Source organism: Rhinatrema bivittatum, chromosome 2, assembly GCF_901001135.1.
Source record: "Rhinatrema bivittatum chromosome 2, aRhiBiv1.1, whole genome shotgun sequence".
NCBI classification, from domain to species: Eukaryota; Metazoa; Chordata; class Amphibia; order Gymnophiona; family Rhinatrematidae; genus Rhinatrema; species Rhinatrema bivittatum.
Genome location: NC_042616.1, coordinates 511,165,310 through 511,182,490, shown reverse-complemented (window position 1 = coordinate 511,182,490; position 17,181 = coordinate 511,165,310). Strand labels below are relative to the sequence as shown.

Here is a 17,181-nt window from a genome sequence, read left to right as displayed (position 1 = left end):
CTGCTCCATGGAGGGTGGTGGGCCACAAACAATTTCTGTTAATAGAGGCATGCCCAAAACTAGAGAAGGTTGGGAAACACGACACTAACTAGTCAAGCGCTTTGTACGAGTTAACAAGTTTCCATGTGCAGAAAGTTATTTTGTTTCTCCTTTTTTTTTTTCACATTACCACTTCACTGCCTGGTGCGACGTACAACACGGCTAGCTTTAGTGTTTATGAACAGCCAGGACGTTCTGCTTCATGTTATCACCATGGGTGAAAGGCCACTGGATTCCACAGGCTTTGAATAGGCTGCCAAAGAGGCCCATCTATAACACAACAATCAAACTTGCCTTCAAGCTCAAGTGATGTTACAGAAAATAGAAGAAAACCTTGGAGGAAACTTGTACTGCTCAGGGAAGATCCTGGCCAGGTGATCAGTGAGACATTTTTATGTCAGGAAAGCCAGGGTGACCCATCTCATGTTTTGGGGAAAGACCAGAAGATGGGGCAGTAGGCAGGCAGGAGGAAGTTGACGCTTAGATATTTTTTTCAGTTGTTGAGCAAGCAAGGAGAATAAAGTGCTGTGCTTGAAATCAAAGGCGTCTGAAATCTGCACAAATCACCCTCCAAACAGGGAGACATCAAGTCTCATACTTGCACCATTTTCAACAACATCAAATCAAATTACAATAAAATTAACAACGTAAAAAGCCACTGTACTCAGCAATGGTTCCATTTTTATTTCAGAATACAAGTGAAGCTAAGAAAACTGTGTACCAAAGTCACCACATATCATCTACGGACAAAACACTGGGTAACAAAATCTTGTCATTCAATTGTTTGCTGCTGTTACTGTGTACACATATTAGTGATTTATAAAATACTTCATAATGAAGAAGATGTACCTGTGCAGTGGATGCGCTATGTTATGCTAGCCTAGCAAGTGTGTATCTGATTTTACATCTCTGGTGTATAATCAATGCCTGATATGTGCCAAGAATGTACAAACATATCCCAATCATGTAAGATGGAAAAAGATCTGAAATAATCCAAGAACAAGAATTCCTTTAGATGACCTTCAGGTTTCATGATAATTTAGTTTATGAAATTTTTTGTGTGTGTTTTGACAGTTTTGTGACTCAAGAAAGTAAAACAAAACAGTCACACAAATTAAATGAGGTGCTGAAAATCTGCAGGCATGGACCTTGATAAGAACTTTTAACTTGGGGGCGGGGGCATGGAAAAATGTCTGATGGCGTCAGGATATTTGCTGCTTTTAAGGGGTTCTTATTATCACAAAATAAATCCAGCCTGTGGGGAATAATCCCTGAATTTGAGGCAGGGCTTTCATCTGTCATCCAATATCAAAATATTTTAGCACATCTCTAAACTAAATTTGATTATACTGTCAGACAAACTATCAAAAACCTTTTTTTAAGTTAATAATTTTAATGACTATTGCAAAAGCTAATTATAAAGGAGTGGCCCTACACTCCCCCCCCCCTTTAACCTGTATGAGACCATGTATTTAGCCTGGTCCACCTTAAAACTCATAGGAGCTGATGCAGTATCACACGCGGTGAAACAGGTGCTCGTACTGAGCGCCTGCCTCCCTAATGCTCGCACAACCACCACTTCTGGGGCACCCGATGCTACATTATAATGAGCTGCCGTGCTAAAAGGTATTCGCTAGGGAGAAATCGTGCATCCTTAGTGCTCAAATGCATAGAGCGCCCAGGGATGGTGGATGTGGGCGCAGCAGGAAACTGGGCACTCAATACGAGCGTCCATTTGCTCGCCCTGCAATTGATTTACAAGCACAATACACACACATCTTGGCATCGGCCTAGAGCGTGTATATTGTGTGTGTGCTCTGCGCGCCCAGAAATTTTCTTTGGTTGTCAGCCCATCACATTTTCCTTAACGTTCATCGCCACAAGCAGTAGATCTTAGTATCGCAACAATGCCATGTAGGAGGAACCAAAGAGATCAGTATTTTTGTTTTTTTTCATGTGCCCTTAGCTCCCGGTATGACTTTAATGCTAGCTCCGGGGCCGGTGTTAAATTTTCCACGTTAAATAGGGCGACTGGCGTTTTTCTGCATGGGGAGGGGGGGGGGGTAATAGCTAATATCCTTAGCTACATGACATTGACATGTGATGGGTGCTATTAGCTATGTGCTTGTTTGGACGTGCTAATCCTCTTTTTGCATCAGGAGTTAGTCTAGCGCGACCAAAATGCGCGTCCGACCATGTGTTTACCTGTGTGCTAGGCTGAGTACACTTTATTGTGTCAGCCCCACAGAGAGCTCGCTCTGTGGGCGAGGCCCTGCTGAGCAGGATAAGCGGCTGAGACCAGCTGGGAACAGGAGGCTCAGCGTCTCCAGAAGGCAGCTCCTGAGAACCTCTCGGTCATGAGGTAAAGCTAGGACTACCCTGTTGGAGGTAAGCAGTCTGCTACTGTGGGGCCGATGCAATATTATTCGCGGAAAGCGGGTGCTGACTTTTCAGCGCCCGCTTTCTTAATGCCATGCAATACACAAATTAGGGGGTCATGCTAGCAAGGAGGCGCTAGGGTTGCTAGCGCGACCTTAGTGCTCCAGGCAGGCGTTAATAGCTGAGCGATAAATGTGCGTCTGAGACGCACATTTATATTTTCACATTTGGAGTGAATGAGTAATAGCCTCATTTACATGCATTTGCATGTGATGAGCGCTAACTCATTCACTCCGCGTCGGATGCCCGTTAAATAGGTGCTAATCCTCCTATTGCATTAGGGGGTGGATTAGCACACTGTATTGCATCGGCCCCTGTGTGTGCTAACTTATGTTAATTAATAAAGCTAGAATCTTTACGAAGAAAGGCTGGAGTCCTATGCGGATTGTGTCTGCAGCCTGAAAGTTACTCGGCTATTCTGTAGTCATAAAAAATTGTTAGCTGAACACTATGTCCCATATCTAAAGATTTTATACCCTTGCTTTCTTATAGCGAGGGTTCTGCCACTGTGATGTAATTTTGCTACAACTAGAGTCATTCTCATTAATGATAAACCTCAAATCAGTCATAATTAGGTCTGGAAAACTCTCAGGCGACAAGTTGGGTACCTGATGCCTGCCACTGGACCAGATCTGGAACTGCTGCAACTGGAAAGAAGGTGAGAGAGAAGGGAAAAGGATGATGGAGAGAGGCAAAATCCACCCCCTCCCAATCAGGCAAAACAAAAATGAAAAATAGTCAAAAGGGAAAAAAAAAAAAAAAGACCAAAAAAATAATTGACTTTTACCATGGCTCCCCAAACGTTTGGCTGGTGCTCAAGTTTACTAATTATTTTTTTTGGCCTGGATTGTACCATAACTAAGTAACAGAATCGCAGAAACTCAATAAAAACTGCAAAGCCCATGTAATCTGGCCATTATTCCTACCCATATAAGACTGTAGACCCTGCTTTATCACTGGCTTTATTTCTACTTTTACCTCTTTTCCCTGCTGCTGAGGATCCTCTGCGTTTCTCCTATGCTTTTTTTTTTAATTTCAATACAATTCTTATCCCCACAACCTCCAACAGGAAACTGTTGTATTTACCTGGCCTTTTCTGCGCAGACTGAGGTCAGTTGTCAGCAGTGCTGACAGTCGTATGATTTATCCGGCTAAACGTAGCCGGACAGATTGCAATGGATATTTGCCAGAGAGCTGCAGATTAGACATTCCACTGAATATAGCTGATTGAAGTCCTAGTTAGCTGGATAAACTTATCCGACTAACTTCAGGACTCCTCTTCAGCATGACCAGACTTAACTGGATAAGGATGATTTAGTCAGCTAACTTACAGGCAGACTCAAAAAAAACTTGCGGGAGAGCAGGTGCTCCGTATTGAGCGCCTGCTCTCCCGACGCGCGTCCAGGCACTTCTCCTGGGCGCGCGATTCTGTATTTAAATTAGGGCCCGCGCTAATAAGGAGGCGCTAGGGACACTAGCGCGTCCCTAGCGCCTCCTTATTAGTGGAAGCAGCGGCTGTCAGCGGGTCTGACAGCCGACACTTAATTTTACCAGCGTCGGTTTTCGAACCCAGCTGACAGCCGCGGGTTCGGAAAACGGACGCCAGCAAAATTGAGCGTCCGTTTTCGAACCTGCGATTGGCAGGCAGATTTTTTTTTTTAAAAGAACGACGGCCCTTGGGGGTCATCTGATCACACAGCTGACACCCTCGGACGTCATACGATGCCCCCAGGCAGAGGATGCAAACCTCATGCGGGTCTGTGATGGACATGGTCCGCGGGCACTGGGGGCATCAGCGAAAACCGGATGACGCCATGAAAATGAGCCAGTGAGCGGTCGATGGTCGGCGGTCACAGAGAAGCGACCCACCGGGAATCGACCGGGAAAAGGTTGAAATGGTAAAACTAACCTGCCGCGCCGAGGGGACACTGTCTGGAGGAAGTGAGACCTGACGTGGAGAAAAAATGCTTTAAAAACTAGAAACGAGAGCAAAAACTAGAGAGCTCCAAAAAATGCCAGGCAACTAGCACAGCGGGAAAAAAAAAGACTGAAGGTGGACCTTTCGTGGACACACAGATAGTGGCATGCTGGGCATGCTCAGTGTGCCAATCAAAGCCTCTAAGAACTTTGATAAAAGTTTTCCGTGCCGGGCTCCATCTGATGATGTCACCCATCTGTGAGGACCAACTGTGAGGACTACCATCTTGCTTGCCCTAGGAGAAGTATATATACTGTCAGAGTACTGCCCTCTTGAGGATCATGAAATGCAGAAATGTCATAAGCAGGCCTGACCCTAGTGGAGGTGTGGGATCCAGGGCAATTTAGCAAGAGTGGGTCTGATCCTCACCACCAAAGATTAAAGATTGAGGGTGGGTGGTGGTGGGGAAACCGTACCTGCTAGATTAGCGCTAATATGTACACCATGCAGGCCCCCGCTGGTCCTGGCCCACCGGCATTCCCAGGCAATGTCAGACAGCATGGGGGCGGGGCCACCTGTGGAAGCACGGGGCTCAGGACCCATCACACCCTATTCATCCTGCACCCTTTCTCCCCCACTAAGGATGCCTCTGCCCCAGAATCCATAAGACAGACAGGCAAAGGGAGGCTTCCGGTGACCTGCAGGAGGGAAGGCTTGCTCCCATCCCAGTCCTTCACTTGCAGAAAGCAGGTCAGAGGAACAACCAGGCACAGAAATGAAACTGTTGGCACAAGCAACGACCGTAATAAGAATGCACGAACAGCACACAAAAAAGATGACTACATATGGCAATGGAAAGAGAGAGAAAAGAAATCCAGTGATAATATTATACCAATGTTCTATTGGGGGTTTTATTCACTAGTAAAATTTGAAATTTCCCTGCAACCTACTGAAGGCAGAGACCGATACAAAAAAAATCATAAACTAGGATATGCTTTCTCTGCTTGGTAAACAAATTACTTAAATGCAGATCTTGGAGCCTTTAAGGTTTTATATTGTAAACTATGACAGACATACTGGGAAAAGGAATGCGCTTCAAACAGTAATTGTGAAAAAGTATGTCGCACAAGCAGCAGGGCTTACTGTGTGCAGTGCTGGAAGCCAACTAGTGCGAGTGCAATCATTTTAATCTCCTACATTCACGTGACACTATATAATGCAAACGAAAGGGAACTGTGTGCAAAGCTGCAAAACCAACACAACCCCTTTATAGAATGTGTACTTAAAGCGGATCTTCAAGAACACTGCATTATTGTTTTCAAAATGCAGACTTGTCTTGTCCATCCCTACTGCAGTGCTATGTTCCACTACAATAAGGTACTTTTTTTTTGTGTGTGTTTCTGTTTTCTTCCCTAAAGTTGTCTTTTTCTCCTCATTCACCATCAGCGCAGGCAGTGTGATGGAAGGAAATCAGCCCATCATCTCTGCAGGTTCAGTGACCAGCCTGGACCCATCCCACGCTGTCTTGAACTGCTCAGGAACAGGAAATTCTCTCTGTTAAAAGGACAAAATCAACAATGATGGTTAGATAAACAGAGGCTCTCCTCTGACAACTCACAGGATACGATTAGCTCTGCCTGACTGCAAAGGACTTTAGAAGTGAGACAGGCTGGGATTACCAGGGCTCCCTATTTCATTACCATCAGGAAGAAAACTTTATGCCACACACAAACAAAAAAATCCTCACCTTATACTTCAGATATCTATGCAGTCTACTGTGTTATATCTAGCTTCCCCCCACTAGATTTCTATCACTTTACTATTTAAATATGTCCGCAAAGCCATGAAACACCGATTCAGGCAGTTTCAAACTATTAATATGATCATCAAATAGAAATGTTACAAAAATTGCTTTGTCCTTCTCTGTCTGTCCCTTGCGTATGCATGGAGAGGGAGGAGAGGTGGAGAATGCTGGAAATGACTGAAAACTGCACAGCGATAGTGGTGGTGTTGGGGGGCATGGGGGTGAGTGGATAGGGTGAATAAAGTAACTTGCCCAAGGTGAGAGTCAGTGGAAGAGCTAGGAGGAAGGCGTAGTCTAGTTGTGGAAAAGTGGGAGACAAGAACCCATATTTTTGCTCTGGTTTTCTCTGCAATCCCGGCCAAGTCGCTTTCGATTTTCCATCATTCAGTGTGTGTATATATATATATATATATATATATATATATATATATATATATATATATATATATATATATACATCTAACTATAACAGAGTAATAATAAGATTACTCCTTATGCTGGCTTCTGAAGCTGTCTTACAGGAAAGTGTTGAAAACCACTACATTCTCATCCACACGAACTGACTGTGAATATGTTTCTGAGATGTTATGTGTACACTGCTAAAGTACTTCAGGATCAAGGCGGCACATAAGGCAACTTCGTGATAAAACCTTCGACAAGCACAGGAGGTTTCCCAGGTCTTTGGCTTTTATGCTCTATGGGGGACAAATGAAGGGGAATATACTTCAGTAATACTATGTTATATGCAAAAAGTATTTGGAATACTCTTGGGAATGGAATACAAATTCCAAATCTACTTCACATCCACATATACCTGATTTCTGATAAGGGCATACTATCTCCACAGAGATATCATAGGAAGTGAGCAGATTTCCCTTTTTACGAGTATCACTGCCTCACAAAGTAATTCAGCAGTTTTTATTACAATTGTTAAGGACCAACAGAACAAGCAAAAAACATGACAATGTGCTCTCCCAGCTGCTGAGAGACCAAACGGAAGCACCTTGTATTGGTAGTGAATATCCTTCACCATGAGCTGAGGAACTGCCGATCGGCGGGTTAAATGGGAATGTGCACATAAGCATCCTTCATATCTGGAGCACATGCCCAATTCCATGTTTGAATGAAAGGGAAAATCGTGTGAAGGAAGTTCATCTTGAACCTCTTTTGGACCAGCAATCTGTTCAGCTTTGGTAAATCCAATCCCCCTGAAATTTTGGGGTTAGAAAGTACCAGGAGTAGAACCCCTGGCCATACTCCTGAGATCGGACAAGCTTGATCGCCTTCTGCTGAATGCGAGAGGCTACTTCCAGCTGCAGACAAGCAGACAGAGGGAACTGAAGAGGAGGGCAAGAGAAGTGCAAGTGGTATCCATATTCCACAGTTTTCAGGATTCACTTGTCCTTGGTGATGTGTATTCAGATGGTACACGTGAACCTCGCTGACTTCCTAGTACACATGGGAAAACGGTGGGTATGCATATATCTCATTATTAAAAATACACACATGCTCTCCATTTCCTGCATATACTAGAAAGTCAGCGAAAATGGATGCGATGAATGCCAAAATGGATGCAATGAATGCACATCCCTAGTGGATCCACTCAAAAAGAAAAGAGCTGGATCCTCCAGAGGAGATGGAGAGGTGGACCTCAATGATCTAAAACTGTTCCCAGGCTTAGGCTGGGATTGCTGCTGTCCCTTTGGCTAATGCCTCTCCCTCTGTCGACCTCTAGCAGACAGTTGTTATAGCAGAGGAGGAGCTTGATGACATTGAAAAGGACAGAAGGAAAAATGGATGTTTTTAGATGAAGAACTGGTGCCTAGCCAGGGCTGGCTGATCTCCCATCAATTCAGAGAGCAAGTACAGAGTAGACTGCTGCTCCTTCATCAGAGCCATCATCTCCTGCACCTTATCAAACAAGTTCTCCCCGATACAGCGTACGTCCTCCTGTAGGCCACTCGCTTGCAACCACATGAGACTCAGACTTCTGGCTCCTACAGAAACAGCTGAGGTTCTGGCTGCAGTTGAATATTTCTTACACGTAGCAAAGAAAGTGCTTCTCACATTGCCCCACATCTTCCATAGCTTAGTGGAACTCTGCATGCCCATGGTTTGACAATTCGATAACAGTGGTTGCACATTCATGTAAATACTATATCATGTATAACTGGTGAGCTGCAATCCCAGCGCTAAGAATAGATCCTTGGGACTCTGAGGGGCCCCACTATGTGGAAAAAGTTCATCCATCCTGGACAGGGGGAGTTCCAATTTCTCTCTCTCTGGTCTTCTGAACTTAAGAAGATAAAGAATTTCTTCACTAGCTCCAATATCGGACTCCCATTGGCTGAGGGACTCTGCGTAAGAGTTGGAGGGCAGAAACCTAGATCAGTTCATCCTCATTGAGGGCTGCTGATATTGGCAGAATGAACACAAGCTCAGAGCCACAGTGGTTGCAACTGCAGATGCAGTGTGTTCTGATGCCCTCTGTGCCAATGCTTCTTGTTATCCGGTGCCAGTAAAACCACCATTTTCCCCATAGCTCTGCTCTTCATGATGGAGCTCTTACATGCCAAGGTGCTCAGCTCTGATGAGCCTGAAAGGGCTTTAGCACCTAATGCTGAGGTGGCTGATTGCATCCTGGAACATGTGCTCTACATTGATGAGACAGATGGTGCCCGAGCTAGCATCGGGTCCGAGTAGGATAAATCGCTTGGCGCCATAGGCAAATTCCACATCATAAAGGATGAAGGCACTTGTGCTGAGAAAGCTTGGAGTCGAGGAAGAATCCACTCCTGTGGAACCCTCACATAGACTGTGCTCTGCTTTTCTTGTCACCTCATCATCTTCCATGTCTTGCTCAGTCCCTGATCTGTGGTGGATCCAGAATCTGCTGCCACGGGAGTGGTGGGAGTCTTTGCCGCCCTATGGGAAAGAGAAGAAAGCCTTGGCTTCTTGTAGCTCCAAGAATCCAATGAGGCCTTGTGCCAGAAGGAGGAAAAGCTCTGCTGCCTAGCCTCACACTGAGGCTTCTAGGGCCCTATCCAACGATGGCTTTTTTAGAGCCTCCATATTCCAGATGCAATACTGCTGCACCCTCATGAACATCCAACCACAACTATAGCAACTGGAAGTATCATGATCTGGGCCCAGGGAGCAGTAGCAGATTGAATGGGTGTTTTGTAATGGAAATATGGTACCAACAGAGAAAGGCCTTAAAACTGCTAGCTGCAGGTTTGTTGGCCATTAACATCTCCATAACCCCCCTTTTTCTTTTTTTTTTTTTGCTAGAACAGAAAAGTTCTGTTAAGGGGCTGCAGAGACAGTGGCAGTAGGAAAATTGAGTCACAAGATAAATTTGAGGCAGAAAATAGGCCAAAATCTAATCCAAAAGGAAAAACATTTAAAAGAGACTGGGAACACATCCATGCAGTAACTTGGATGAAGAAAGACTAAGGGACTCATGAGATGGTGTGCACACTTTGGTACTACCACACATGTCGCCCAAAGGTTATAGCTTATTCATGCCTGCATGACGCCAGAGAAATGCAAGACATTCGCACAGAGTCTGAATCAGTCTCAGAGGTCTTGGCTTCCCCAAGGCCAACAGCAGGTGAATATCTGGTTTTCCCACATAACTACGGTCATAACAGGGAATATTTGACTGCTATCGGATAACACTTTCCAACATGCAAAAACATATTTGGAAGGGTCAGAATAAAGATTTGGAATGAGCAGGAGGCGGAACCTGCTCAACCTCTTCATTTCTGGGATCCTTTCCAGCTCTGCTTTCGTCCCAGAAAAAGGTTATACACCCCTCCACATATGCAGCTTTTCTTCTCCTCCCCAAGGCCTCTTATCACAAATAGTTGTACTACAGCTCAGATCAGGAGTAAATGCAGGTGGCCTCCCCTTTGTCCATGTATCTTCCATTATTTCCTTTGGGTGAACAAAGAATGTATTTTTCTTTTCCTCCCATGGAATCCCTAGGAAGTGGCCTGTGCTACCCTCTTTCCTTTCACTTCATCAGAATGAAATGAAAAAAACAAACAAACAAATATCTTGGGTCAGAACCATCAAAGAAATCCAGTTTGAAGTTGTTTCCTGACACTAATGATGGGACCATACCACGATGCACGCAGCTCATTGTGTCAACTGCCCATTGAAAAGTGGATTTGCTAGCCCCTTCTCTACTGCACAAGCATCTCGGCACACCATGCACACACATCCACCTTGCCCTGTCCCTCCCCTTATTCAGCTTTCTCACAGTCACTCTCACAAGCTAGCTTGTATAGGTGCACTCACACGTCTGCACGCAGACCTATCACTCATGCACACATATTACTAAAACTAGGAAATGATATATATTTTTTGTTTACTTTTAATGCTTTTATGTTTTCTCGAAGAAAGAAAAAGGACAAATGTTGTTTAACATTTTCCTTTCTTTCCAGGGAGGTGCATGGGAAGGAGGGTGCCAGGTGTCTAGCGGCTCTGGATGGAATAGCATCAAGGGCCCTCCCTCCGCCTCCAGGGGGCCTCCTCCTGCTGCTCTCCAAAGCAGAGGCACAGCATGTCTGGTTAAAAGTTCAGAATAAAAAGGCTGACCACTCAGGTTGCATCACACGCAACGCAACAGGTGCAAAGTATGAAAAGAAGGTAGCACATACAAATTCATCTCGAACACAGGGTATCTCCTCAGCTACAGGGCAAGCGCCAGGAAATGCCTGCTTGCAACCACTGATAGCATGGCTGGACTGCAGCCCCTCTGGAGAGCCTGCTGCATATACTGGTTGGTCAGGAGAAAAGAGATGTGGAAGAAACTCAGATATAAGGGGGTAACAGTTACACTAAGAAGATGAACAGAAGAAAAAAAAACATAACATGTAAGCAGGAATGACAAAGGACAAGCATCATGCCAGACACTATTCAGGAAACAAAGAAATAGCATGAGTTGATGTTCAAAATGGTATATCCAGCTAGTATTTGAATTTCACTAGGTAAATCACAAGGTTTGAATTTCCCACTCTGCGGCTAAATTTTAATGGGCTATGTCATTATGGTTAAAATTTAGCAGGACAAGAAAGAGTCAAGGTGATGCATATAGGGAAAAATAACCCATGCAGAAGTTACACGATGTTAGGTTCCATATTAGGAGCTACCATTCAGGAAAAAGATCTAGGCATCATAGTGGATAATACATTGAAATCGTTGGCTCAGTGTGCTGCAGCAGTCAAAAAAGCAAACATAATGTTAGGAAGGGAATGGTGAATAAAACGGAAAATGTCATAATCCCTCTGTATCACTCTGTGGTGAGACCACACCTTGAATACTGTGTACAATTCTGGTTGCCGCATCTCAAAAAAGATATAGTTGTGATGGAGAAGGGACAGAGAAGAGTGACTAAAATGATAAAGGGGATGGAACACCTCCCCTATGAGGAAAGGCTGAAGAGGTTAGGGCTGAGGGGGGATATGATACATAGAAACATAGAAGTGACGGCAGAAGAAGACCAAACGGCCCATCCAGTCTGCCCAGCAAGCTTTCACACCTATTTGTTTTCATAATCTGTTACTCTGACCGCTGAGGTCAGGGCCCTTATTGGTAACTATTTGGTTCCAATTCCCTTCCACCCCCACCATCGATGCAGACAGCAGTGCTGGAGCTGCATCTAAGTGAAGTATCTAGCTAATTGGTTTGGGGTAGTAACCGCTGTAATAAGCAAGCTACTCCCGTTTGTTACCCTGCATATGCAATTCTGCCATTGTTGGTTGTCTGAATAAAAATCCTCTTTACTTAATTCCCTCTGTTGCTGAAGCAGTGAGCTGCGCTGGATACTTATTCCAAATCAAGTATCATGCTTAATTGATTCGGGGTAGTAGCTACCGTAACAAGCAAATTACACCCATGCTTATTTGTTTACCCAGACTATGTAATTCATTCCTTGTTGGTTGATGCTGAATATAAATAATCTTTTCTTCATTTTCCCTGCCGTTGAAGGAGAGAGCTTTGCTGGATGTGCATTGAAAGTGAAGTATCTGGCTTATTTGATAGAGGCTTTTAAAATCATGCGAGATCTAGAATGGGTAAATGTGAATCGGTTATTTACTCTTTCGGATAATAGAAGGACTAGGGGGCACTCCATGAAGTTAGCAAGTAGCACATTTAAAACTAATCGGAGAAAATTCTTTTTCACTCAATGCCCAATTAAGCTCTGGAATTTGTTGCCAGAGGATATGGTTAGTGCAGTTAGTGTAGCTGGATTTAAAAAAGGTTTGGATAATTTCATGGAGGAGAAGTCCATTAACTGCTATAAATCAAGTTGTTTTAGAGAATAGCCACTGCTATTACTGGCATCAGTAGCATGGGATCTACTTATTGTTTGGGTACTTGCCAGGTACTTATAACCTGCATTGGCCACTGTTGGAAACAGGATGCTGGGCTTGATGGACCCTTGGTCTAACCTAGTATGGCAATTTCTTATGTTCTTATGTAGGCAGTGCAGGGTTGATCCAGGGGCATGGCTTACTTTTATCTGGCTAGCACTGGATTTCAGTGCTGGCTGTATAAAGTTATTTGGCCTACTCTGGTCGGAAAAATTCCTGTCCTAAAGTTAGCTGGATAATATAAAGCCCCAAAGAACAAGCGGCTGAGCAGCAGCCAATCCTCCCCTCCTGCTCCCATTAAATGCAACACTGATAATGTGGACAAGCTAAACTCTCTCTCCACCCCTGCCCCTCGTCCCCAATATAAATTAAAATTGTCCTGCAATGAGCGGTGCTGATTAATCCCGCCTAATCTGTGCTTTCAAAACATTCTTTCCCAATCATTCACACCCCTGAACCCCCAAAACTGTCCTAAAGAAGTATGGGATCAGGAGAGGCTCTGGTCCCCAGCGCAGTCCATAAATTAACACTTAATATTCAGTAGAGAGAGAGAGCAGGTAACATCCTCTCCTGCTCCTGCTTTTATTTTGGGACAATTTGGGGGGGTTCAAGTTTGGGGTGCAGGATGGGGATTTTTGGCATAATTTTACAAAAGTACAGGTTGAGGGGTAAATACTGCTGCTTGTCATAGACAATATTAAATTCTATTGAGGGTGAGTGTAGGGTGTGGCTTGGCCACGCTACAAGTATTGCATACATTGTGGGGCGGTTGGATCTGCTTGCCCGTACATTTTTAACATCATCTTGGGGTGGGAAGGCAAATTAGCCATTGCTCAGCAACTAGGTTTTGGGGATTTTTTATAGCAAATATTCAGTAAGCCAGTGAGTAGCAAAGTTGCTCAGATAACTTTATCTGGGTAACATTAGATGAGTATATTCAGCAGCACTTTTACTTGGTCAAGCGCCGCTGAATTTTTGGCTGATGTTATCTGGGTAACTTCTCTGCGTGCTGGCTTACTGTGTTTTTAAAATGCATGCAACAGAGGACTACACTCAAAACACAGAAAGGAAACAATGCCATACAGACACATAAGCACAGTAGAGGACAAAGGTAAAATGCATGCTGGACAAATTGGACCAAACAACACAAACATGACAGGAGAATACAGCAGGTGCCATATTCGCACACTACATAGAGAGAGGCACCAGATAATAAGGTACTTGCACACATGCATACATACACACAAACAAACACTATAGAAACATAGAAATGACAGTAGAGAAGGACCAGATGGTCCATCCAGTCTGGCCAGCAAGCTGGGCAGGTTACCTCCATGCTTATCAGTTTCCCAGACAATAAATTTCAGGGCCCTCGTTGGTTGCTGTTTGAATCCAATTCTCCATTATTCCTTGCCGTTGAAGCAAAGAGCAATGTTGGAGATGCATCAAAGTATCAGGCGTATCGGTTAAGGATAGTAACCGCCACATCAGCAAGTTACCCTCATTCTTGTTTCCCCACATCATAAAAGCCGGGGCCCTCATTCATTGCTGTTCGAATCCAATTCCCCTTTTCCCCCTGCCATTGAAACAGACAGCCATGATGGAGTTGCATCAACAGTATGAAGGCTTATTGGTTAAGGGTAGTAACTGCCACACCAGCAAGTTACTCCCATGCACTCTTTTCTTCATTTCCATCCTCTAGCCTTTAGGGATCCAAAGTGTTTATCTCATGTCCTTTTGAATTCTTTCACAGTTTTCGTCTTCACCACCTCCTCCGGAAGGGCATTCCAGGCAACCTCCACCCTCTCCGTGAAGAAATATTTCCTAACGTTGATTCTGAGTCATCCTCTCTGGAGTTTCATTTCATGAGCTCTAGTTCTAGTGATTTCTTTCCAATGGAAAAGGTTTGTCGAATGTGCATCATTAAAACCTTTCAGGTATCTGAAGGTCTGTATCATATCTCCCCTGCATCTCCTCTCTTCCAGGGTATACATATTAGGATCCTTCAGCCTCTCCTCATAGGTCTTCTCAAAAAGACCCCACAACATTTTTATCGCTCTTCTCTGGACTGCCTCCATCCTTTCTTTGTCCCTTTTGGGACATGGACTCCAGAACTGAACACAGTACTCCAAAGAAATATCTGTTCAACCATCCAGGCTGGCCCTGTGGGCCCTCATACCCCTAGTCCATAAGCCTTAGTTCCCTCCCCATCCCCCTCCACCTCTGCCTCGTTATATCTGGAAAGCAGAGTGCCCTGCTCTGATTCCTGGACCAGGAGCAGGTGCCTCAAAGGGTCTGGGTCAGTCTGGAAAACAGTGTTTAAAAAAAACCACTCATTAATGGATTGAATCCACCAAGTGTAATGAAAAGTGTAAGTATAGGAAACAAACTCACTCTTACTTTAGCAAATACACCTTGCAGCCATCAACAATGTGTGCAGACTTTACCCTTCTTACACAGAAAGAAAAGAGACAAGATATACCAGACTTACTGAAGTTGGCAGGAGGAAACACCAATGGTAGTTCTATATTTTCCAGTAATTGTCCTGGACAACCAGTTGAAGGAAGACTGGACAGTGATGGCTGGGGTGGAGAAGCTGATAGCTGAGGCGAACGGCATGTCTGTGGGAAGCCTGCATGATTCTACTGTGTCCGCCACCACCGCTAAGGCATTGATTTAGAAGGCCCATATGTGTTTGTGCTGCCTTTGCACAAATGTTTGGCATTCTGTGCTCTTTGGTGATTTTTAATAGCAGACTTTAGAGAAGGGACAAAACGAGTGAGTGGTGACAATAGTGGAGACAATCTTACTATAGCCTCCAGAAGTGCCCACTGGTATGAATACAACATGGTTACCTCCATGAGTACTGGTTTATATCCTAACCTAGATGGCACTATGCCAGTCATTATGTGTGATGGTGACAGGATGCATACAGGTATGGCATGTATAAAGGCAGAACCCTTCTATCATGGCATGACTGCTGGGGATACAGGGTAAGTGGTGCAGCCTCCCGTGGTATATGTCCCTAAGTCTTGCAGGTCTGTGTGGAAGAAGGTTGTAAAATTATGAGGCTATGACAACAGTGTGGTGGTTGAGGAATGAATGATGTAGGTAAAGGAAAGGTGTATGGCTTATGTCCTGTGAATATTGTCCCTCATAGAGATGAAAGGTATGAGTGAAGAACAGATAATACATTTTTTTATTTTCTTTACATCTGAATGCAAGTCGGCCCTGCAGGCCAGCAGTTCCCCATGCACTGCAGCTTGCTAAGGCATTAGCGATTTGTTTTCTGACCGTAATAAATATATTTTTCCTACATGTGTACATGTGCTGGGGTTTTCTCCCATTGATTCATATGGTACTGGAGTGAATAAATGTGCAAATGAGGTGGGTGCAGAGATAAAAGCGTGGACATGCATTTTTGGCTTCCTGCTTTTAATTTGAGCAGACACCATAGTCTTAAGCATGTTCAGTGCAGTTTCCTTGCCTTATCCTATAGAGGACTGATAGCAGCTGAGCGACTATGTATATCCAAAATGGGATAATGAGGCTTATGCAGAGGAAAACGAGGCAACTAGTATGTTCCACAGCTTAAAGCCGCGCAGGCCTGATTATCACCCAGTTTGCCACTATTCAACCTCTGGTGTAGCCTCTGCTTCAGCTTGGAAGAGTGATTGCTTTTTTTTTTTTTTTTTGTACTCACTGATCATCCCAAACAGTTGTTCGCCTACTTTCTGGCTTCAAATTGAGTGAATTGTTCTCCATAGTGCTGACACGGTCTGTCTTTAGAAAAGGGGGTTCCTGCAATGAGTTGCAGAGGACTTCCAGGACAGGAACTCAAGCTCTATCCCAGAATTGAGGCAGGAGGCTTATGCTATCCTTTTCCATGCTTATTTATTTATTTATTTTATTTATTTTTAATTTTTATAGACCGAAGTTTTTGTAGGAACTACAAATCAATCCGGTTTACATACAACTTTTAAATGCCCAAAAAGAGTAGTGGGCTTTACATAGAACAGTTGAACAAGCTTCACAGCTTGTTCAACTGTTGAACAGTTGAACAGTTGAACAAGCTTCACAGCTTGCTTTCAGTTAGGGTCTTTGTCTGCCGGCTCAGGACTCTATTCAAGGCTTTACAGCAAGGCACTTTAAACAGGCAGTTAACAACAAAATCTTAGACCAGTCTGACTCTTCACCCTGCAGAATTCAACCACAGCACTTTAGCCTGTCTTTTGCTAGCTTTTCTGCAGCTAGCTGCCCACTGACAACCAGATGAACAGAGATTCTACTTGTGTGCTCCATCCTCTGGCTCCTAGCCACATCCCTGGCCTTGTCCTCCTGATGTCTTAGGCCCCCTTTCTTGCTCTGTTTCTCCTCCAAGTTTGGCTTTTCATTCCAGCTGCAACTTTCCTAATTGGCTTTAGCTAGTTAATTGTCTTTAATTGACCTCCTGACTCTGAATACCTAAAAACTACACATTCAGGAGGCACCTTTAAACTATAACCTCATTTCCAGTCAACTCTGAACACCTGAAGACTGCATATCCCAAGAGACCCCTATCCACTGTGATCTCACCTCCTGTCTGATCTTCAGTAAGT

At 44.2% G+C, this 17,181-nt stretch overlaps 1 protein-coding gene across 1 annotated transcript in view; it reads right to left on the bottom strand.

Moving 5' to 3' along the window:
* Nucleotides 1–3,427: 3,427 nt before the first annotated feature.
* Nucleotides 3,428–17,181, bottom strand: part of CAP2 (cyclase associated actin cytoskeleton regulatory protein 2) — a 317,746-nt gene continuing 303,992 nt past the window's right edge. The window contains exon 13 of the mRNA XM_029590710.1: nt 3,428–5,950. Coding sequence (XP_029446570.1) covers nt 5,867–5,950 — 84 coding nt within the window. The 3' untranslated portion in view covers nt 3,428–5,866. The remainder of the gene's footprint in view (nt 5,951–17,181) is intronic.